The sequence below is a fragment of the Dysidea avara genome, chromosome 3 (assembly GCF_963678975.1).
Source record: "Dysidea avara chromosome 3, odDysAvar1.4, whole genome shotgun sequence".
In the NCBI taxonomy this organism is placed as follows: domain Eukaryota; kingdom Metazoa; phylum Porifera; class Demospongiae; order Dictyoceratida; family Dysideidae; genus Dysidea; species Dysidea avara.
Window position 1 is genome coordinate 46,325,911 of NC_089274.1, and position 21,321 is coordinate 46,347,231.

At 37.8% G+C, this 21,321-nt stretch overlaps 1 protein-coding gene across 6 annotated transcripts in view; it reads right to left on the reverse strand.

Annotated features, from left to right (window-relative positions):
• Positions 1-11,416: 11,416 nt before the first annotated feature.
• Positions 11,417-21,321, reverse strand: part of LOC136251282 (ephrin type-A receptor 4a-like) — a 46,027-nt gene continuing 36,122 nt past the window's right edge. For all 6 annotated transcript variants that reach the window (XM_066043722.1, XM_066043718.1, XM_066043719.1 and 3 more), the window contains 4 exons: positions 20,655-20,747; positions 20,488-20,601; positions 20,346-20,431; positions 11,417-11,636 (listed from right to left, as the gene is read on the reverse strand). In XM_066043722.1, the coding sequence (XP_065899794.1) occupies positions 11,435-11,636; positions 20,346-20,431; positions 20,488-20,601; positions 20,655-20,747 (495 nt within the window). In that variant the 3' untranslated portion in view covers positions 11,417-11,434. The remainder of the gene's footprint in view (positions 11,637-20,345; positions 20,432-20,487; positions 20,602-20,654; positions 20,748-21,321) is intronic.

The following is a 21,321-nucleotide window of genomic DNA, read 5'->3' on the forward strand; positions in this document are numbered from 1 at the left end:
CCGCCATTTGAGCACTCCACACCACCCAGAAAAGACGTGTGTAAAAACCAGCCTCGTGTAGTTTGAGTAGTGCTGAGGGTCAAAACTTGTAGTACGATAGTGTAGCTATCCACTGGTGGTGTTAGTTTGATTTTGCCTGATGTGCGATTTGGATCGGTTCTGTAAAATCTGGTCACATATATAGGCTTATGCGTTTTCAAGACCATGCATAATCTGCCTATATATAGGCTTATGCGCGTTTAAGGGTTAAGTATTTTGCTTGTGGGGTTTTTTGGTTCCCTATGTGAGTCATCCCATATACTCTGTTTTATGGTCCTATCTATGTAGTGGAGTACTATTTTTGGGAGTAGTCCTAGACTTTTAGTGCTTATCCTCTGCTCCAGATCTGTTGTTATCAAAAAGCCACACAGATTGTACTGCCACCAGAAACTGAGTAAACAAATCAAGCTACCTTTACTAGACTACTTGAACAATGTTAGGATGAATATCAAGGCATATGCATGAAGAAAACTACAACTAAAAAGCATGTGATTTAAAGATATTTCCTACTTTCTAATGACAAACTTGGCTGCTTACACTGGTGTTAGTTTCAGTCCAAGAACAAGTGAGTTATAAGGCTTTACAATATCCCATACATTTACTACGGATGATTAATTCAGGCAAACATGTTTACTACATAAAACATGCTTGTTCCAGTATAAAACCATTGAGAATGAACATATGTTCACCTCTGTGATATTATTGTTTTTGGCAGGGCTCAGGTGAACACTTACTGACTGCACAGGGACATTGCAAACATGTTTACAGCATGAAACATGTTTGTTCCAGTACAAAATCATTGAAAGTGAATACATGTTCACCTCTTTGATATTATAGTATTTGGTGGGGCTCAGGTGAACACTTAGCCGAACACATGACAATAGTTAGGTAGTTGATTGAGTCCTGGGAAGCCATTCCATCTCCTGTATAGTCTGGCATGGCCATCACTTCATTTAGAAATTAGGTCTGGTTTGTCTAGCATCATGTACTTTATGTATACCTGGTGTAACCAATCAGATTGCTTGGTTGTGGATGAACACGTAACTCATACTAAGTTTTCTCATGTATTATGATGATAGGAGTTTCCTCACAAGATCAGCAGGAAGATATTATCTGCAAATACCAACTAGTCAGCAGAATTTTGCTAGACCCTAAATTTCTGACCAATGAAAAAAGAGTAGGCAAGATGGTGGTCTGGCCTCCATCAACTTGAAAAGACGCATTATTCTGGTATCTTCTATACAAGGCCTGCCACATTGTTTATCAGTCATTAAGCACTTGTTACAGCAACTTTGTATGCATACTAGCTATGTACATTAGCTATTATAGCTAATAGGTGTTAGTTTTGTAATAATACACATAGAATTAATGATTATTAAATTATTGTAATGTTGGATTTTATAATTATTTTCAATTCTCTAATAATATGTTACTAGCGCGCTGGAAATCGTGCTAAATATACTTAAGGTTACAACTCACATATCTATGAAAAGTGTTAATCCATAGCTTACACTGATAACAAGTAAGTGCTGAAGAATTACCTTGTAGAGAGTTCAGCTACAAACAAATCTCCCTGTAGAGAGATCAGCTAGAAGAAATTACCTTGTAGAGAGTTCAGTTACAAAGAAACCACCATGTAGAGAGTTCAGCTGCAAAGAAATCACCCTGTAGAAAATTCAGCCACAAACAAAGTGCCCTGTAGAAAGATCAGTTAGAAGAAGTTACCTTGTAGAGAGTTCAGATACAAAGAAACCATTCTGTAAAGAACTCAGCTGCAAACAAATCACCTGTACAGAATTCAGCTACAAACAAATCTTCCATGTAGAGAGATCAGCTAGAAGAAATTACCTTGTAGAGAGTTTTGTTACAAAGAAACCATCATGTAGAGAGTTCAGCTGCAAACAAATCACCTGTAGAGAGTTCAGCTACAAAAAAATCTCCCTGTAGAGAGATCAGCCAGAATAAGTTTCCTTGTAGAGAGTTCAGCTACAAACAAATCACCCTGTAGAAAGATCAGCTAGAAGAAGTTACCTTGTAGAGAGTTCAGCTATAAAGAAACCATCATGTAGAGAGTTCAGCTACAAACAAATCTCCCTGTAGAGAGATCAGCTAGAAGAAATTACCTTGTAGAGAGTTCAGATACAAAGAAACCATTCTGTAAAGAACTCAGCTGCAAACAAATCATCTGCACAGAATTCAGCTACAAACAAATCACCCTGTAGAGAGATCAGCTAAAAAAAGTTACCTTGTAGATAGTTCAGCTACAAACAAATCACTCTGTAGATAGATCAGCTAGAAGAAGTTACCTTGTAGATTGTTCAGCTACAAACATTCACCCTGCAGAGAGAGCAGCAAGAAGAAGTCACCTTGTAGAGTGTTCAGTTACAAAGAAACCACCATGGAGAGTTCTATGATAAATATATGTATTATATATATAATTTGTACATTTACTGATAAAATCAGAAATATTTAAAGTACATCTGCTTCACATTTTCTTCTTCCTGTAGTAAAGAAAAAAAGACAGGTTAAAAAAGTCCCAAAGCTGGCCATAGGCCGGCTTTGGGGTATACAAATACAAAAAGAAATGAAATCTAATCCAAAACAGCCAAGCTGTAAAAAAACAGTGCTGCCCTAAAAAAGGCTATGGTGAAAAAAGATGTGAAATCCAAGGTGGCGGCCAAGAAATGGCTGTGATGGTAGGTTAATGGTAAAAATTTTAATAACGGCAATTTAGGTGAATTTTTTTGCCAAGACCAAGTGGCTTAAAAATTCACTTGAATTGTCGTTATTAAAATTTTTACCATTAACCTACCATCACAGCCATTTCTTGGCCGCCACCTTGGATTTCACATCTTTTTTCACCATAGCCTTTTTGAGGGCCGCACTGTTTTTTTACAGCTTGGCTGTTTTGGATTAGATATACAATTACATCATAATAGTTCTCTGAATATCTTTCAAAACTGTCCTCCATCCCACATAATCGCCCTGCAATAAAAGATCAGCCGGAACTAAGTCCCACAAAGGCACAACTGCGGCCCGCCAACTACGGCGGAAACGATCCAGAGTTCGAAAATTACATATGTTCATGAAACGGAGATGGCTAGCTGGGCCAAAAGAATGTAATCTGTTAGATAGTCGGGTTGGTGATTTCTTAAATGTTGGACAAAAACTTTGTAAATTGCCTCGTCCCTCACCATCTAAAAGGCGACAGGTAAAGCCCAAGATGGAGGCATTGCGTCGGTCAGTCAAAGAGGGAAATAAGAAATCACACATATGTTCAATGCGAGATTGAACTTTTCAAAATAACATGTCATAGATGCTGTTCTAAACACAAACAAGCTCTGTTTTATCTTCTTCACACACAGGAACAGCTTCTTGCCACACCTGGAGTCTCCAGCAACTCTCTCCGTATTGAATTTATTTGGTTAATAATCAATACATTAATATTTAAAGGGACACGCTCCCAAAAGTACATAAAATGCTTAATAAAATGGCGTAAAAACACAGTGATCTTCATGCATTTTCAAACTGCCCACAACAATACGTAGTGGTACCCATAAAAAACAGACTGCTAATTACTCACATACTATTTTCATGGCTGTAGCTGCAGCGGATACATGGGCCCAGCACAGTTCTGAACCTGGTTCATCATTTTTCCCAATGTGTAATGTATTGTGGGATTCACCCGTTACCAAGACTATGGGAATTCACCTTAAACTAATTAGTTTAAACACAAAAAACCGTCTGGAACATTGTGTACATGAATAATACTTCAGTAATTCGAGGAGAGTTGTTGTCCAAAAGCGGGCCATTCAGTTTAAAGACAAAAGTTAAGGAGAGTCAACTTAGTTTAGAATGGCTTTGTTCTAGTTTCTGTAGGCCTATACAAACAGATACCATGTTTCCCAAGCCAACTTTTAGTGGGTTTCTCATGCATTTTTGACCTTACCATGTCTGCAGATATGCGGAATTCAATAAATTTTATTAGGTTTGCAATCCCAATGGCTATTTTCAATATGCTAGGATAGGTTGCACTAGGCACACCATCATCAGCAGCTTAATTGTAACACCTTGTGATTCCAGCTGGTAACATGGCCCCCTACATAAGCAGCTTACAATTATAATACAAACTACCAGCATACCCTATCACTCGAGAAAACAAGGTAACAACACATGTTGACTACAAGCAAAACATGTGCTTACTTTTAGACTAATTCATGCTAGTGATCCATCAGACAATCAATTGCCAACACTTCAGTGACAATTTTAAAGTAAGAAAACAACAAAAAACATGCTGCTGTTGTTCTCTGGTGCAAAACATGGGTGCTTGCAATAGCTGCATGAGGTTTGTGGGCTGGCACTTAAACGGCTTCAAATATCAGCAAGCACCCTTAAGTATCTTCTTCAGCAATTAACTGTTTTGTAGAGTCTCTACTGTGCAAATTCTCTTGACAAAGCCTCAAGTCTATCTATTCTTGTTTGCATATGTAGGGGACATACCCTCTTTTAGAAAAAAAAATGTTTTTCCTAGTAACCTACGAGATCCACTCTACAATGTTTTTTCAGTTGTTCATCACCTGAAAAGCCTCGCAATGGGAGGCCACTCATCTACCATGAGTCAAGCACTTGGGTGAAGTACTTAAAGCACTTCTCAAGCACTTGCAAAAGAGCTCAAGCACAAGCAAAAGCACATATGCTTCAATTACAAAATGAAGAACTATATATAAAAGTGCTTTTAATTACTTGAAATTGGGTAGCAATGTACATCAACAAAACTGTGAGCCTATAGAGGAAATCCATTTGGACAACCACAGAAGTGTCTTCTCAACTGTTTTATAGTTTGTGTATTGCTTTTCTTGTGCTGATTCTGAAGACAAAGCCTCAAGGCTACTCTTTATTTCACAAATTAGAATAGTGCATTTGTGTTGGCATGACAAAAATTTATATAAAACTTCACAACAAAACTGGACTCATATTGTTGCCAGACAACATGTGAATAGAAAACATTTGTTGAGAATACTGTTGCTGACCTCTTAACCAGGGTTGTAAGTGGGCTGGGTCATCCGGATTTTCTGGGTCATTTGGGTCACATTTTGTCTGGGTCAAGTGGGTCTTATCCACTTCACTGAATATCTGGGTCTGACCCGGATGAGATCACATGTGACTATAAGTTAACAAGTTCGATTGTATTGATGGAAATGCAGTTTTAAACACTCAAGAAACTTATGTGGAGCCACACCCACCATTCAGGAATATGCTTTGCTGTCTGTGCGGGGTATGTAGAGCCACGCTCACTTATTGGAATTGTACCAGCTGTGTGCTCTGTGCTCTGTGGGCATGCATGTATCACCAGATCCGTGTTGCTACTTGAAATGTTGATAACTAACTTCTGGAAATTCTATAGCTGCATGTAAACTTACATGGAGCCACCCCCATTTGATAATATGTACGTGGAGCCACACCCACTTGATAATACGTAGCTACTCACTTCTTGCAGACAATTTTTTTATAGTGTAAGAAAATGTAGGGCTGACTAGTGGAACTTGTGGACTTTTAATCTAGCTCTTGGGACACACCTCTATTTTAATTAAACCAGGTCACATGCGGATCAGATCCAGGTCCCATCCAGATTACTATTCGGGTCAGTGGGTCAAACAGGTCAACAGTAGTGACCCACTTACAACGCTGCTCTCAACTAGGAAAGACATTATTGTTAACGAGTATGAATTTAGTTTATGCATGATGCAATATTGCATTCCATCTGCACAAGTATGTGATGCTAGACTCTTAATCGGGGAAGCCACACCAGACTAACTCTTATAGGTTAACAGATACTTCCCAGGGACATTTAGTTGTGTTGTATCCAGCACACTTGCCTTTTTTGCTGGGGGTGATAAGCATGGGCATGCATCTACCCTCAGAAAACCTAAGTTCACATTGACATTTGAGAAGAGTCAAGACCACTCCAAATAAATTCCCTCCTTCCTGTCCTGGACTCAGGCATATTCTCATAGGGTAGGCAGTTCATTTCCATTAAAAGATTGACAACTTTTCAAGCCATTATTTGCCTGGTACAACCACAAAAAGCTGCACAATAGCATGCTTAAAAGCTTTCTATACCTTGTTTTTAAGTTGCAAAAATTAATGTGCCAACTTGTAGCACTGCTAACACATGGGCTGACACTGTAGTTACAAGATGGCTTTTATTAAGCCTGAAGTAAGAACAACCTGAAAATAATGGAAGAAATTGGATTGAATATTTAGAGCTGACCTCGGAGCTGACAGTAACTATAGATGAGGGCGGTTAGTGGACGGGAAACAGAATTTATTTGGAGTGGCCTAACTAGGAGCTATCTAATAATTCAAAAGTATTTTCTGAAAAATGGCAACCGCAGTACTAAAATTAACTGACGTCAAATAACTCGTTTGAACGTTTTATTCCGTAGTGTCACAAAGGGCTTGCTATAAAACCTGAATCTACCAACTCTTGAACAGCGACGGAACAATTTGAAGCTAGTTATGATGCATAAAATGGTGCATAGGCAAGTTCACATCGATAATGGAACCTATTTAATCCCAACAGCAAGCCAAACACGAGGTCACGATCAACAATTTTTGCAGCCACACTCCAGAATTGACTCTTACCTTTACTCTTATTACCCCTCTACAATTAAATCATGGAATAACCTATCTAGCAGTACTGTGGAATCACCTACCTTAAGCACATTTAAACAATGTATTAATTATAGCTAAGTACAATCACTACAATTTATTCTTAATTTAATCTGTTGTACTATATACTCCATATGGAGGTTTCTGTACAGTAAACAAATAATAAATAATAATAATATATAATGAAATGAAAATTGATCGCGGCGAATTTGTAAACATACTAGCAGGTAACATGTTATACATGTACGTATAGTGATTAATCTACATCACTAACCGGCAGAGTTAATTGTCGGAATGGCTTCCACTGCAATATCCTTCTCCGTCACTACGCTGTTACTGTCCCTAGGACTTCTTCTTCAAGTAATCACGTGGCTTTTCCATACGTCACACCAATGACAAAGGAATGCAACAATTAAGGTCATGGGTTCATACATAGGCTATGTACGGAAATCCTTTGAATATGATTATAGCTTTTCCTTGTACAGTTTAGGGAAATGGATTATTGTTGCTTAATTAATAAAAGATGTAGTCTTGAGTGTAGTTACTGTATAGCATGCAGGCTGATCATCACTTGAAAATTATTGGTAAAATGCTGCCAGAAGGTCTTGAATATTATAGTGAAAAAGAGTCTAGTACTGGTAATCAGACAAATGTAAGCTCTTGTGGATATATAATCTATTAAAAGAGAAGTAAGCTAGCTACCTTATTTGCTGGGCCTTTGATACACAATGTTTACTCAGCAATGCAGCTAGTTAACAACACCCTATATCATCCCATGCAATATGGTCAAACATTCAAAAGTATTGTTGAGATATTGACCACAGTAATTGTACAGGTTGGAGTTATGGTGAAAAACAGGTACAGAACTCATTAATTGTGGCATTGGCAGTATTGAGCCCTACTCTGGCTTCAGTTCATTCTGTTTACTCATGTAGCACTTGCTCCAAGTCAGGGTCTCTGTCCACCTAGTATGTAATTAGCACAGTGACTAAGTTGCCTTACATACAATTATGAGATGTATGCATACTTGTTCTGGCTGTGGGTGCAAAGATTTGATCTGTAAAATAAAAAGTCACTGGGAGAGCAGGAGGCACCCCCAACAAAATTACAACATGAATTTAAACTACATACAGAGACAACGTATTCCACAAAAAGACTATGGTTACAAAAGAGAAAAAATGATCTGGATAAATCACTGAAGATTTAGTTACCAGTGTACTAGGATGAGATCAGGTGTTATTACTGACAGTTCAATTGAAATTGATCCGAATCAAAGGAAATCGAAGTATAGTGTTGTAACAGATCATATAAAAATAACAAAGATATGGTGATGAGCCATGCATGAATTGAAAGCCAAAAGACATGTTTTTGATAACAGCGAAGGTTGAAGGGTTAAAACAACTGCCACAAATCCAGCGAGCAGCTCAATTCTGAATAACTTCAAATTGTTTGAGATCCTTATTGTAATGAGGTAACCATACTGGACACCCATATTGAATAAGTGGAAGGACAAGAGCACAATATGACTGACATTTAGCAGATCGTGAACAACAGTATAACTTCAGTAGCTCTACCGTTTGCAAACATCTGTCCATGTTAAATGTTAACTGATGTAGAGAGCCTCACACTTAGGTAGTTGCAAATGAAGAAAGCACACAAACTTTTAAACAGTCAGCAATTGAAATAATCCAAGTGAAATCATCAGCACAGAGGTTAAATGAATAACAGGGAGCCAAGAATAGTTCCTTGTGGCACCCCAGAGAATCAGATCACAGGCAGTCAGAAGAAAATGAGCCATTCAAAACCACACACTGTCTGCGAGTAGCTAGTCAAAAAGCATCTAAACCAGTTCAATAAAGTTCCACCTACCCCATGCATACAGCAGTAATTTCAGTAAAGTCTCTCATGGGGAATAGAATAAAAAACAAGATACTCTCATACCATTAATGTAGCATAAAAAATACAAAAATAAATAAATAATAAATAAATAAATTTTAAATAACTGCTTCTGATGCAGTTTAATGTTTTAATGTTACTTCCTCTTTTAAAACAAAATCAACCACAAGCCTTTTGCTGTATATATGTAGATGAACAGTTGGCAACTTACACTGCCAACAGTAGTTGGTACTGTTCTTGGTAGGAAGGAGTACTTACATACATCAACGCTTGGTTATAATAAAAATTATGTGAATACGAATCATCAACACAGATGATCTCATGGGAAGGTGACAACTAGGTATAATTATAGTTCAAATAACAGAATATGGCAAAGCCCACTCTAACTATCACTCATTGCAGCTGGTATGGTATCAAACAAATTCAACAGTCAAACTCTTGTTCTTCTTTTCAGACTGTTTTAGTAGGTACTCAAACTTTTAAAAATAGGCCATTAGTAGGGATCAGTGTATCAAGAACAAAACCCATCCTTATACATATAGCAAATAGCAATGTACTAAATCTGTTGTGCATCTTTGCATATCTGTTTCTTAAAATTTCTCAGACTAGCAGTAATTGAGTTAATAATTGTAAGTGTATCATTTCCATTTGCATGTGATGTTCATGAACTCAGCTAGTTATATACAAAATAATATTTGCTCTATCTCAAAACAGAATATTTTGGCCCTTAAAGATTTCCAGCAATGTGGTACTTAAAACTAGCACTAGGGTTTTGTGTTGATCATATAACCAAGAGTTCATATAATATTATGAACTCTTGATATAACTGTACCAAATAAGCATTTTGATAATCATTTATTAAATCTGTTTGCAGTTTCTCCACAATAAATGCCAACATTTCAATTCATATTGCCAATAGAATTAATCTATAATACCATCCACTCAAGTGTAGATACTCAAATTTGGCATAGTGTGTGCTTACATACAATCAGTTTGAGAAAGTAAGAAACTTAAAGCAGTCTTTATTTGTAAACACACAGTTATGTGGTTGCATCATAGGCGGATCTGAGGAGGGGGCAAGGGGGCACCCTTCTTTTGTCTTCCTTGGACTTACAGGACTATATTGACACCAAAAACAAGCTGGCACACTGTATTGAAGTACAGAAAGCCAATGAGCAAATAAAATACAACAGTTATAAATGTACTTTACAGTTATAAACTGTAGCTACACTGTGAAGAAATCGAGGCAGATACATTTGATTGATTTTTGTGCAAAGATCTCTATATGAGCATCATTACTCTAATAGAACAGTCACTAATATCATCAATTGATAATTTTTGTTAATTATCGCAAGACTGCCTTATGTTTGTATAACACTTTACCATCTATCTCAGAATAGACTAACTAGTTCTAGGTTAGATACTTGCTTTACAAAGCGTACATACTTTGTCAAAGTAATTATTAACTATCAGAATTGCTCTTAAATTCAAACTTCTAGGTGGTCTAATTTAAAACATTTTCTCAGAAGACATCAACATCCAACTACACCTCCCTAAAATGTATATTTTCTTCATTCATCCAAATATACCCATGAACCAAAGTTATGTAAATGAATATAACTTGTGTACTAAAGAGTTTTGTCAGAGTAAACACTGGAATTCTTGCCACTCCTCAGCCCCCTAACAGTATCTCCCAGATCCACCTATGGGTTACATAGACTGCAGGTCACATGTATGTATGACATGCTACATACTATATTATACACTGTATTTAACTAGTGTGCATATAGTGGCATGCGTGAGTGGGTGTGTGTGTGACATAGGAGTTCCTGGAAACCTCCCAGATGGCAGCAGGAATCAATTAATCACTCCATTTGGTTCAGCAGCACAAAAGTACAACAACATGTAGTACAGCACAACAATTTATAGTGAGATTAAACTTAAATTTATTTCTCAGAAAAGGATCTATATAGGGGACATGAGTGAGATATACTTTATTTGATCAGTCAAGTTACAAGTATACTTCATTTCTATAATAGAGCTTGAGTATTAGTTTACTGTATACACTGCTGGTCTGCAGTTTTAGCCATGGGATAGACAGACCTCCTGTATTTGCAACACTTGAGTGTACGACATGTATCATTGATACACTTAATTGTCAATATATATAAGTGTTCCATATTTGTCAGTTCATATGGATTCATGTCTTTACGTGTAGCCCCACTAGCTAGCCCTTTCCTGATTCACTATCACACTAATGTACTACACTGTAATTCATAAATCAAACATATAGCAATCTTGATGAATTTTGAACCATCAATTAATATATTCAAGGTGATTCAGTTACATCCCCCACACCTCCACAGCTGGTAACTTTTAATTAGTAGTACTATATAGCCACCTCTGAAAATCCTGCCTATACCCCTGAATGGTGAGTAGCTTGCATTTGTGACTCTGTCTGTATGTGAGTGTGTGTGCCAGTGTATGTCATGTACATGTGTGTAGTAGTATGTGCGCAGTGTATGTCATGTACATGTGTATGTAGTAGTGTGTGTGTGTTTGTGTGTGTATGAAGGACTAAAGAAGGTGCAAAATGCTTCTCCTTTACACAGAACACATGTGACATTTGCTATTGTCAATTTCACAGGAGGAAATACAAATACTGCCAGATTGAGATGACAAACAACATGCCCATGGGGGAAATGGTTTTGCAACTTTAAAAAGCTAAACAACCATACCTAGCTAACTGGCTGATTTAATCACATCTAGCCATCAAGGTGGAGAATTATAATAAGTGTAATCACCCTCATTTATTATATAAACATCATCACAGTGACACATTTTGATTATACGTGGTCTGCAAATCATAATACAAGTTCTCGGTGCATTCCAAAGGAGCTCCCAACTTCATACCATCTTCACCAGCTACTTGTTTATCCTCATCAGACCAGCCCAACAAGTAGTTACCATTACCAGCTAGTAACTTTGTGATCTGTCCAAACTGTGGTCTTGATCTTGGATCAGGATGCCTTAAATATTTAAAATACATTGTTTGCAATAATAGCTCTATAATGTAGCATACCTCACTACATGTTATAATTAATAGCTATAGTATTTATAGGTTTTGCGGTGGTTATTAAAATAAACTTTGGCTAGCTTTCTGTATAACAAAAATGCTGTAACTTGCTACTCTTTGTTTAAATCTTCAGCTGTTCAGCTCTCAAGTCAGAAATCTGTGTACTTTTTAATCACTTTAGAAACATATGGCAGACATTTTGGGGATGTATTGTATATATACATATACCCGAGCTTGATTTTACTTAGGCCACTTATTGTTGATCTTTATGTTTCAGATCTCCACCTGCATAGTTATGTCTCACCACCTAAATCTGGTCTAAATTAACTTGCTTTTATTGCTAGACATAGAGGAAGGCATGCATGCAAAATAGGCTGAACACCCACGTCAATGTTAGAGGACACGGTAGTGATTGATAATTTCCTAATAGAGCAGTCAGCTAACTCTCAGTCAGGTGCATGTAAGATTGTAATGAATAATGAGCCATCTGCAGTGGCAGATCTAGGAATTTTCAGAGGGGGTTTCAGGTTCAAGAAGTTTTCAATAACTATGGTCCCAGACTGAGAAGTGTGAATGTTAACTCAGTCTTGATAGCTCAGTGGCCTATAGCTACATAGATGTATAGCTTAAACTAGCTAGAAATGAATCAGTAAAAATCACTTCACAACATTGTTTCATAGTTGAATCTTATTAATCCAGGCTTTCACAGAAAGTTTTGAAACAAAACAGCATGCACTTGTTGTCATTAAATCGATAATTATTTTTAGGTGCGCTTAAACATGCTTCAATTAAGGCTGTAATAGCATTTTCAGTAATTTCTAGGGCAAAAATATGAAGTTTGGCAAGCAGAAAAAGTCCCAATGTAATAAATATACTATCTAATCCAAAACAGCCAAGCTGTAAAAAAAGTGTGCGGCCCTCAGAAAGGCTATGGTGAAAAAAGATGTGAAATCCAAGGTGGCAGCCAAGAAATGGCTGTGATGGTAGGTTAATGGTAAAAATTTTAATAACGACAATTCGGGTGAATTTTTGTGCCGCTTCACAAAATTTATCTGAATTGTCATTATTAAAATTTTTACCATTAACCTACCATCACAGCCATTTCTTGGCCGCCACCTAGGATTTCACATCTTTTTTCACCATAGCCTTTCTGAGGGCCGCACACTTTTTTTACAGCTTGGCTGTTTTGGATTAGATTTCATTTCTTTTTGTATTTGTATACGCCAAAGCCGGCCTATGGCCAGCTTTGGGACTTTTTTAACCTATGTTTTTTTTCTTTACTACAGGAAGAAGAAAAGATGAAGTAGATGTACTTTAAATATTTTATCAGTAAATGTACAAATTATATATATAATACCAAGAGTCCATTATGGACTCTTGATAATACATATTGATTACAGAAATCTCCATGGTGGTTTCTTTGTAACTGAACACTCTACAAGGTGACTTCTTCTAATTGCTCTCTCTACAGGGTGAATTGTTTGTAGCTGAACGATCTACAAGGTAACTTCTTCTAGCTGATCTCTCTACAGGGTGATGTGTTTGTAGCTGAATTCTGTATAGGTGATTTGTTTGCAGCTGAGCTCTTTACAGAATGGTTTCTTTGTAGCTGAACTCTCTAAAAGGTAACTTCTTCTAACTGATCTTTCTACAGGGCAATTTGTTTATGGCAGAATTTTCTACAGGGTGATTTCTTTGCAGCTGAACTCTCTACATGGTGGTTTCTTTATAGCTGAACTCTCTACAAGGTAATTTCTTCTAGCTGATCTCTCTACAGGGAGATTTGTTTGTAGCTGAACTATCTACAAGGTAACTTCTTAAAGCTGATCTCTCTACAGGGTGATTTGTTCGTAGCTGAATTCTGTACTGGTGATTTGTTTGCAGCTGAGCTCTTTACAAAATGGTTTCTTTGTAGCTGAACTTTCTCCAAGGTAACTTCTTCTAACTGATCTTTCTACAGGGTGATTTGTTTGTAGCTGAACTATCTACAAGGTAATTTTTCCTAGCTGATCTCTCTACAGGGTGATTTGTTTGTAGCTGAATTCTGTACAGGTGATTTGTTTGCAGCTGAGCTCTTTACAGAATGGTTTCTTTGTAGCTGAACTCTCTACAGGGTGATTCGTTTGTAGCTGAAATCCCTATACAAGGTAACTTCTTCTAGCTGATCTTTCTACAGGGAGATTTGTTTGTAGCTGAGTTCTCTACAGGGTGTTTGTTTGCAGCTTAATTCTCTACATGGTGGTTTCTTTATAGCTGAACTCTCTACAAGGTGACTTCTTCTAGCTGATCTCTCTACAGGGTGATTTGTTTGTAGCTGAACTCTCTACAGGTGATTTGTTTGTAGCTGAACTCTCTACAAGGCGATACTTCTAGGTGATCTCTCTACAGGATTCCTTGTTTCTAACTGAACTCTCAACAGGGTGATCTGTTCATAGCTGAACTTTCTACTGGGTGATTTGTTTGCAGCTGAACTCTCTAAATGGTGGTTTCTTTGTAGCTGAACTCTCTACAAAGTAATTTCTTCTAGCTGAACTCTCTACAGGGTGACTTGTTTCTAGCTGATCTCTCTACAGGGTGATCTGTTCATAGCTGAACTTTCTACAGGGTGATTTGGGTCGCAGCTGAACTCTCTACATGGTAGTTTCTTTGTAGCTGAACTCTCTACAATGTGACTTCTTCTAGCTGAACTCTCTACAAGGTGACTTGTTTAAACAAGTCACCTTGTAGAGAGTTCAGCTAGAAGAAGTCACATTTCTAGCTGATCTCTCTACAGGGTGACTTGTTTCTAGCTGAACTCTCTACAGGTGATTTGTTTGCAGCTGAACTCTCTACATGGTGGTTTCGTTGTAGCTGAACTCTTTACAAGGTAACTTCTTCTAGCTGATCCTTTTACACTGCATATTTGTTTGTAGCTGAGTTCTCTACAGGGTGATTTGTTTGCAGCTGAACTCTCTACATGGGAGTTTCATTGTAGCAGAACTCTCTACAATGTGACTTCTTCTAGCTGAACTCTCTACAGGGTGACTTGTTTCTAGCTGAACTCTCTACAGGTGATTTGTTTGCAGCTGAACTCTCTACATGGTGGTTTCTTTGTAGCTGAACTCTCTACAAGGTAACTTCTTCTAGCCGATCTTTCTACAGGGTGATTGAGTTTTTTGCAGCTGAACTCTTTACATGGTGGTTGCTTTGTAGCTGAACTTTCTAAAAGGTGACTTTTTCTAGCTGAACTCTCTACAGGATGATTTGTTTGCAGCTGAACTCTCTACATGATGATTTCTTTGTAGCTGAACTCTCTACAGGGTGATTTGTTTGTAGCTGAAATCCCTACAGGTGATTTGTTTGTAGCTGAACTCTCTACAAGGTGATACTTCTAGGTGATCTCTCTGCAGGATGACTTGTTTCTAACTGAACTCTCAACAGAGTGATCTGTCCATAGCTGAATTTTCTACTGGGTGATTTGTTTGCAGCTGAACTCTCTAATGGTGGTTTCTTTGTAGCTGAACTCTCTACAAGGTAACTTCTTCTAGCTGCATTGTTCTCTCTACAGGATGACTTGTTTGTAGCTGAACTCTCTACAAGGTGATACTTCTAGGTGATCTCTCTACAGGATGACTTGTTTCTAACTGAACTCTCTACAGGGTGATTTATTTGTAGCTGAAATCCCTACAAGGTAACTTCTTCTAGCTGATCTTTCTACAGGGCGATTTGTTTGTAGCTGAGTTCTCTACAGGGTGATTTGTTTGCAGCTGAACTCTCTACATGGTGGTTTCTTTGTAGCTGAACTCTCTACAAGGTAACTTCTTCTAGCTGATCTTTCTACAGGGTGATTTGTTTGTAGCTGAATTCTCTACAGGGTGATTTATTTGCAGCTGAACTCTCTACATGGTGGTTTCTTTGTAACTGAACTCTCTACAAGGTAACTTCTTCTAGCTGATCTTTCTACAGGGTGATTGATTTTTTTGTAGCTGAACTCTTTACATGGTGATTACTTTGTAGCTGAGCTCTCTAAAAGGTGACTTCTTCTAGCTGAACTCTCTACAGGATGATTTGTTTGCAGCTGAACTCTCTGCATGATGATTTCTTTGTAGCTGAACTCTCTACAGGGTGATTTGTTTGTAGCTGAGTTCTCTACAGGGTGATTTGTTTGCAGCTGAACTCTCTACAATGTGACTTCTTCTAGCTGAACTCTCTACAGGGTGATTTGATTTTAGCTGATCTCTCTACAGGGTGACTTGTTTCTAGCTGAACTCTCTACAGGTGATTTGTTTGCAGCTGAACTCTCTACAGGGTGATTTGTTTGTAGCTGAACTCTCTACAAGGTAACTTCTTCTAGCTGATCTTTCTACAGGGTGATTTGTTTGTAGCTGAATTCTCTACAGGGTGATTTATTTGCAGCTTAACTCTCTACAAGGTGACTTCTTCTAGCTGAACTCTCTACAGAGTGATTGATTCTTTTTGCAGCTGAACTCTCTACATGGTGGTTTCTTTGTAACTGAACTCTCTGCAGGGTGATTTGTTTGTAGCTGAACTCTCTACAGGGTGATCTGTTCGTAGCTGAACTCCCTATAAGGTAACTTCTTCTAGCTAATCTTTCTACTGGGCGATTTGTTTGTAGCTGAGTTCTCTACAGGGTGATTTGTTTGCAGCTGAACTCTCTACATGGTAGTTTCTTTGTAGCTGAACTCTCTACAATGTGACTTCTTCTAGCTGAACTCTCTACAAGGTGACTTGTTTCTAGCTGATCTCTCTACAGGGTGACTTGTTTCTAGCTGAACTCTCTACAGGTGATTTGTTTGCAGCTGAACTCTCTACATGGTTTATTTCTTTGTAACTGAACTCCCTGCAAGGTGACTTCTTCTAGCTGATCTCTCTACAGGGAGATTTGTTTGTAGCTTAACTCTCTACAGGTGATTTGTTTGCAGGTGAACTCTCTACATGATGGTTTCTTTGTAGCTGAACTCTCTACAAGGTAATTTCTTCTAGCTGATCTCTCTACAGGCCAATTTGTTTGTTGCTGAACTCTCTACATGATGGTTTCTTTGTAGCTGAACTCTCTACAAGGTGATTTCTTCTATAGCTGATCTTTCTACAGTGTGATTTGTTTGTAGTTGAACTCTCTACATGATAGTTTCTTTGTAGCTGAACTCTCTACAAGGTGATTTCTTCTATAGCTGATCTTTCTACAGGGTGATTTGTTTGTACCTGAACTATCTACATGATGGTTTCTTTGTAGCTGAACTCTCTACAAGGTAACTTCTTCTAGCTGATCTCTCTACAGGACAATTTGTTTGTACCTGAACTCTCACATGATTGTTTCTTTGAAGCTGAACTCTCTACAAGGTGATTTCTTCTAGCTGATCTTTCTACAGGGAGATTTGTTTGTAGCTGAACTCTCTACACGTGATTTGTTTGCGGCTGAATTCTCTACATGATGGTTTCTTTGTAGCTGAACTCTCTACAAGGTAACTTCTTCTAGCTGATCTCTTTACAGGGTGAATTGTTTGTAGCTGAACGATCTACAAGGTAACTTCTTCTAACTGATCTCTCTACAGGGTGATTTGTCAGTAGCTGAACTCTCTACAAGGAAACCTCTTTTAACTGAGCTCTGTACAGGGTGAATTGTTTGTAGCTGAACTATCTACAAGGTAACTTCTTCTAGCTGATCTCTCTACAGGGTGAATTGTTTGTAGCTGAACTCTCTACAAGGTAACTTCTTCTAGCTGATCTCTTTACAGGGTGAATTGTTTGTAGCTGAACAATCTACAAGGTAACTTCTTCTAACTGATCTCTCTACAGGGTGATTTGTCAGTAGCTGAACTCTCTACAAGGAAACCTCTTTTAACTGAGCTCTGTACAGGGTGAATTGTTTGTAGCTGAACTCTCTACAAGGAAACCTCTTTTAACTGAGCTCTGTACAGGGTGAATTGTTTGTAGCTGAACTATCTACAAGGTAACTTCTTCTAGCTGATCTCTCTACAGGGTGAATCGTTTGTAGCTGAACTATCTACAAGGTAACTTCTTCTAGCTGATCTCTCTACAGGGTGATTTGTTTGTAGCTGAATTCTGTATAGGTGATTTGTTTGCAGCTGAGCTCTTTACAGAATGGTTTCTTTGTAGCTGAACTCTCTACAAGGTAACCTCTTCTAGCTGATGTATCTACAGGGTCACTAGTTTGTAGCTGAATTCTCTACATGGTGGTTTCTTTGTAACTGAACTATCTACAAGGTGACATCTTCTAGCTGATCTTTCAACAGGGTGATTTGTTTATAACTGAACTCTCTACAAGAAAACTTCTTCTAACTGATGTCTGAACAGGGTGAATTGTTTGTAGCTGAACTCTCTACAGGGTGATTTGTTTGTAGCTGATCTCTATACAGGTTACTTATTTCTAACTGATCTCTTGAATTCTGTTCAGGGTGACTGCTCTATTAGGATGACTGCTCTATTAGAGTATCTCGATCTCGCACTTGCTACACCAAGTTGGATTTCGTGTTATAACTCCGTGGCTTTAAGTCTGATTCTTCTACACCATTGAAGAGCCTTTCTAAGATGATAACTCCATCTGTACAGCGATTTTCAAAGTATTACCCTAAGCGGTTTATCTGGTAGGCGTGGCAAGCAGTCGTTTTTATTAGCTAATCTCGATTGCGTAATTGTTACACACTGTTGATTTTTTCGCTGTATCTTCCTGGTTTTTAGCTCGATTTCTTTAAAACCACAAAAGGTTTGAGGTTCAATAGTTAACCTATTCACCCACCGATTTTCAGCTTCTTCCCATACGCGGTTTACCCTGTAGGCGTGACAACATATTGGTGTTAGTTTTCGTGCTTAATCGCTCATAACTCTTTGCCTGTGTATGGTATTCCAGCCAAAGTTGGTACCGAGATGCGCCTTTATACCCCCCTTCTGTGTGCCAAATTTCAAGGCAATCGGATAACGCGTTCGCGTTTTATAGCAGTTTTTGTAAGTGTGCGAAAAGAGGAAGAAAAATAAGAAGAAAAAGCGAAGAAACTAAGCCAATTTTTGAAGTCGCATATCTCAGGAATGCCTGAAGCGATTTCGCTCAAATTTGGAATGTGGAGTACTGAAGTTGGAGGGAATGTACACAGCAACAATCGTCTTGTTTCATCAAGGCATCACAGAGCTACGGAGGTGCGAAAATTGCGTTCTCTTTCTTCCTGTCAATATACTCACGGGGTTGCGCGCCGGCTTCTTGGGCCGCACGACACACTACCGTGTGTCTTGATGTATAACTGTTGGTGATTTTACTACCCACATGAATTGTAAATAAATTTGGGACGCGCACTATTTTCAGAGGGGGTTTCAGCTGAAACCATTGTAACTCCATGTATCCACCACTGATCTGTCCTCATTGGTTTAGGCTAACTTTCCTGATCTGAAATATAAAAATTAACAGCAAGAGTCTTATCAATAAGTACTCTAGATTTAAGATTATCATTATATTGGGTATTTGATGGTACCAGTTAATTGATCACCAGATTCACCAACTTGGTTTTATGTGATCCCTACAACCTTTCCACCATATGTAAAGACAAAACTGGAATACTAACAGATGGTAAAACAGTTCTTGCTCCCAATCTATGTATATTTCAATCACGTTTGTAAATGCACACTATTAAGACACACAGTATGTTGTGTGGTCAAAAATGGTATGCCACACTGAAAAAACAGGGAAAAAAGTATGGTTTTCAGGCATAATTTTTTAACTCCATAGTAATGGAGTGATTTTATGGTGAAAATGCTCAACATCTTTGGCATTACACATAGCAAAATTGCTTTCTTTGCATTCATGAATCTTGAGCACTTAATTTATTCATTTTTCTTCTTTGTTTTGGAAGTTAAATTTATATTCTTTTTGCACAAAAACCAGCATATACAAAAATATGTACCTTTGAATTGGGTATACATTAGGTATGAATCTGATAAATATTCACAGCTATGGATGATTATCTACACAAAAAACAACTGATTTTTGTCATGCCTACAGAGTAACTGCTTTTGGGAACAATTTGCAAATTGGTTTGTGTATAGGTTAACACCATAACAGCTCAAACCTTTTGTGGTTTAAAAGAAATCACAGTGTCAGCTGCAGAGTTACAAGGAAAAAATCAACCTGGTTTAAACCCACAGGGTTGAAATCTAATAGAACAGTCACCAAGAAATAAAAGTGCATAAAAGTACTGAAAAGAAATTGTCCACACTTTGAACCAGGGACCCCATTCAGCTGCTGTTATCAGGTCATTTAAGTTTATTACCTAACAAATGAAAGTCTAGTTTAATTCTAAGAATTTTCAATTTATATTCAGTGTGTGTTGTATTAGTATAGAAGCCCCCAGAAAATATGCAGTCTACATTAGAGTACTACAAAATTATTAACAGATAGTCAAATAAAGTTTGCAATGCAATACAATTGTAACTTCTGTCTTTTATAATTATCAATATATCTGCTATTAGAAGAGAAACATTGGTAAAAACAAGCCCCAGAACAGCTTAAGGCCACCTTAGGCATATTTGAAACATAAAATGTAGGGAAATCCATGTAAGTTATAGAAAGACAGAAATATCAGAATCAAAGGTGGCAGTTAAGAAATGGCTGGAATTCTACTTCATTTTTACATGGATGTAATGTATATGCACTTACCAACACTTGACCATCAACTTATACATGGTCCGTGAGCAACCAGGAGGAGGTGGAAGTCTGTGGCCTCTGTCAAGTTTTTCCATTACCTTTGGTTACATAAAGTAGGATAATTATATGTAGCTACATATGATCTATACTGCACCTCAATATTTGATAGCTCGTCAAATGGTTTATGTCCCAAACTCCATATCTCATACAGTAAACATCTAAAACTCCACACATCACTTTGTGTTGAGTACTTTTTGTAATGTGTTGCCTGAGTAGAGAGATAAAATTTTAAACTATTTATGTTAATGTGATACTCTGTACCTCAGGAGATGTCCACTTTACTGGTATCTTCCCACCTGATGTGATGTAGTAGTTGTCATCAAGTAGATCACGGGACATTCCAAAATCAGCAATCTGTTGAGGTCACACACATGCAGGGGTGATTATAATAGTTGGCCATTGGGCATTTACCAACCAATTAGCAAGATCGCCACCCATTTGCTTGTTTGGTCTGACATTTGTCAGGCTAGAGAAGGTTGGGTGTAGGCTGTGGTTCTCACTTGCATTGTTACTCTAGTTGACACAATAGCAATGTTCTGTTGCCAGGAGATTAAAGTAACCAGGTGGGGCCACTGTACACCACAACATAAACAAGTATTTTGAGGCAAATAGTGTTGCTGGCTGATTGGCTGGCAGCCATGTCAGGTCAGTCATAAAGCTGGTCTGACACCATTACTGAAAAATTATAATCACCTCTGCACATAGTACTAAGTGTAGTACATAAGATATCAACTATGCTTGTATTGTATACAAGTGATTGAATGCAGTTATATAGAAACCAAAAAAGCTCCTTAAGGGGCACATTGATTCCTATGGCTTCACTTGTTAAATGATGGTTTCATTAATCTCTGCTTGTTTTCCACTCTCTTTTCTATCAGATGTGCTTGTGATATTTAAAAATTATCTTCAGTTAGAAGTATTGACTATA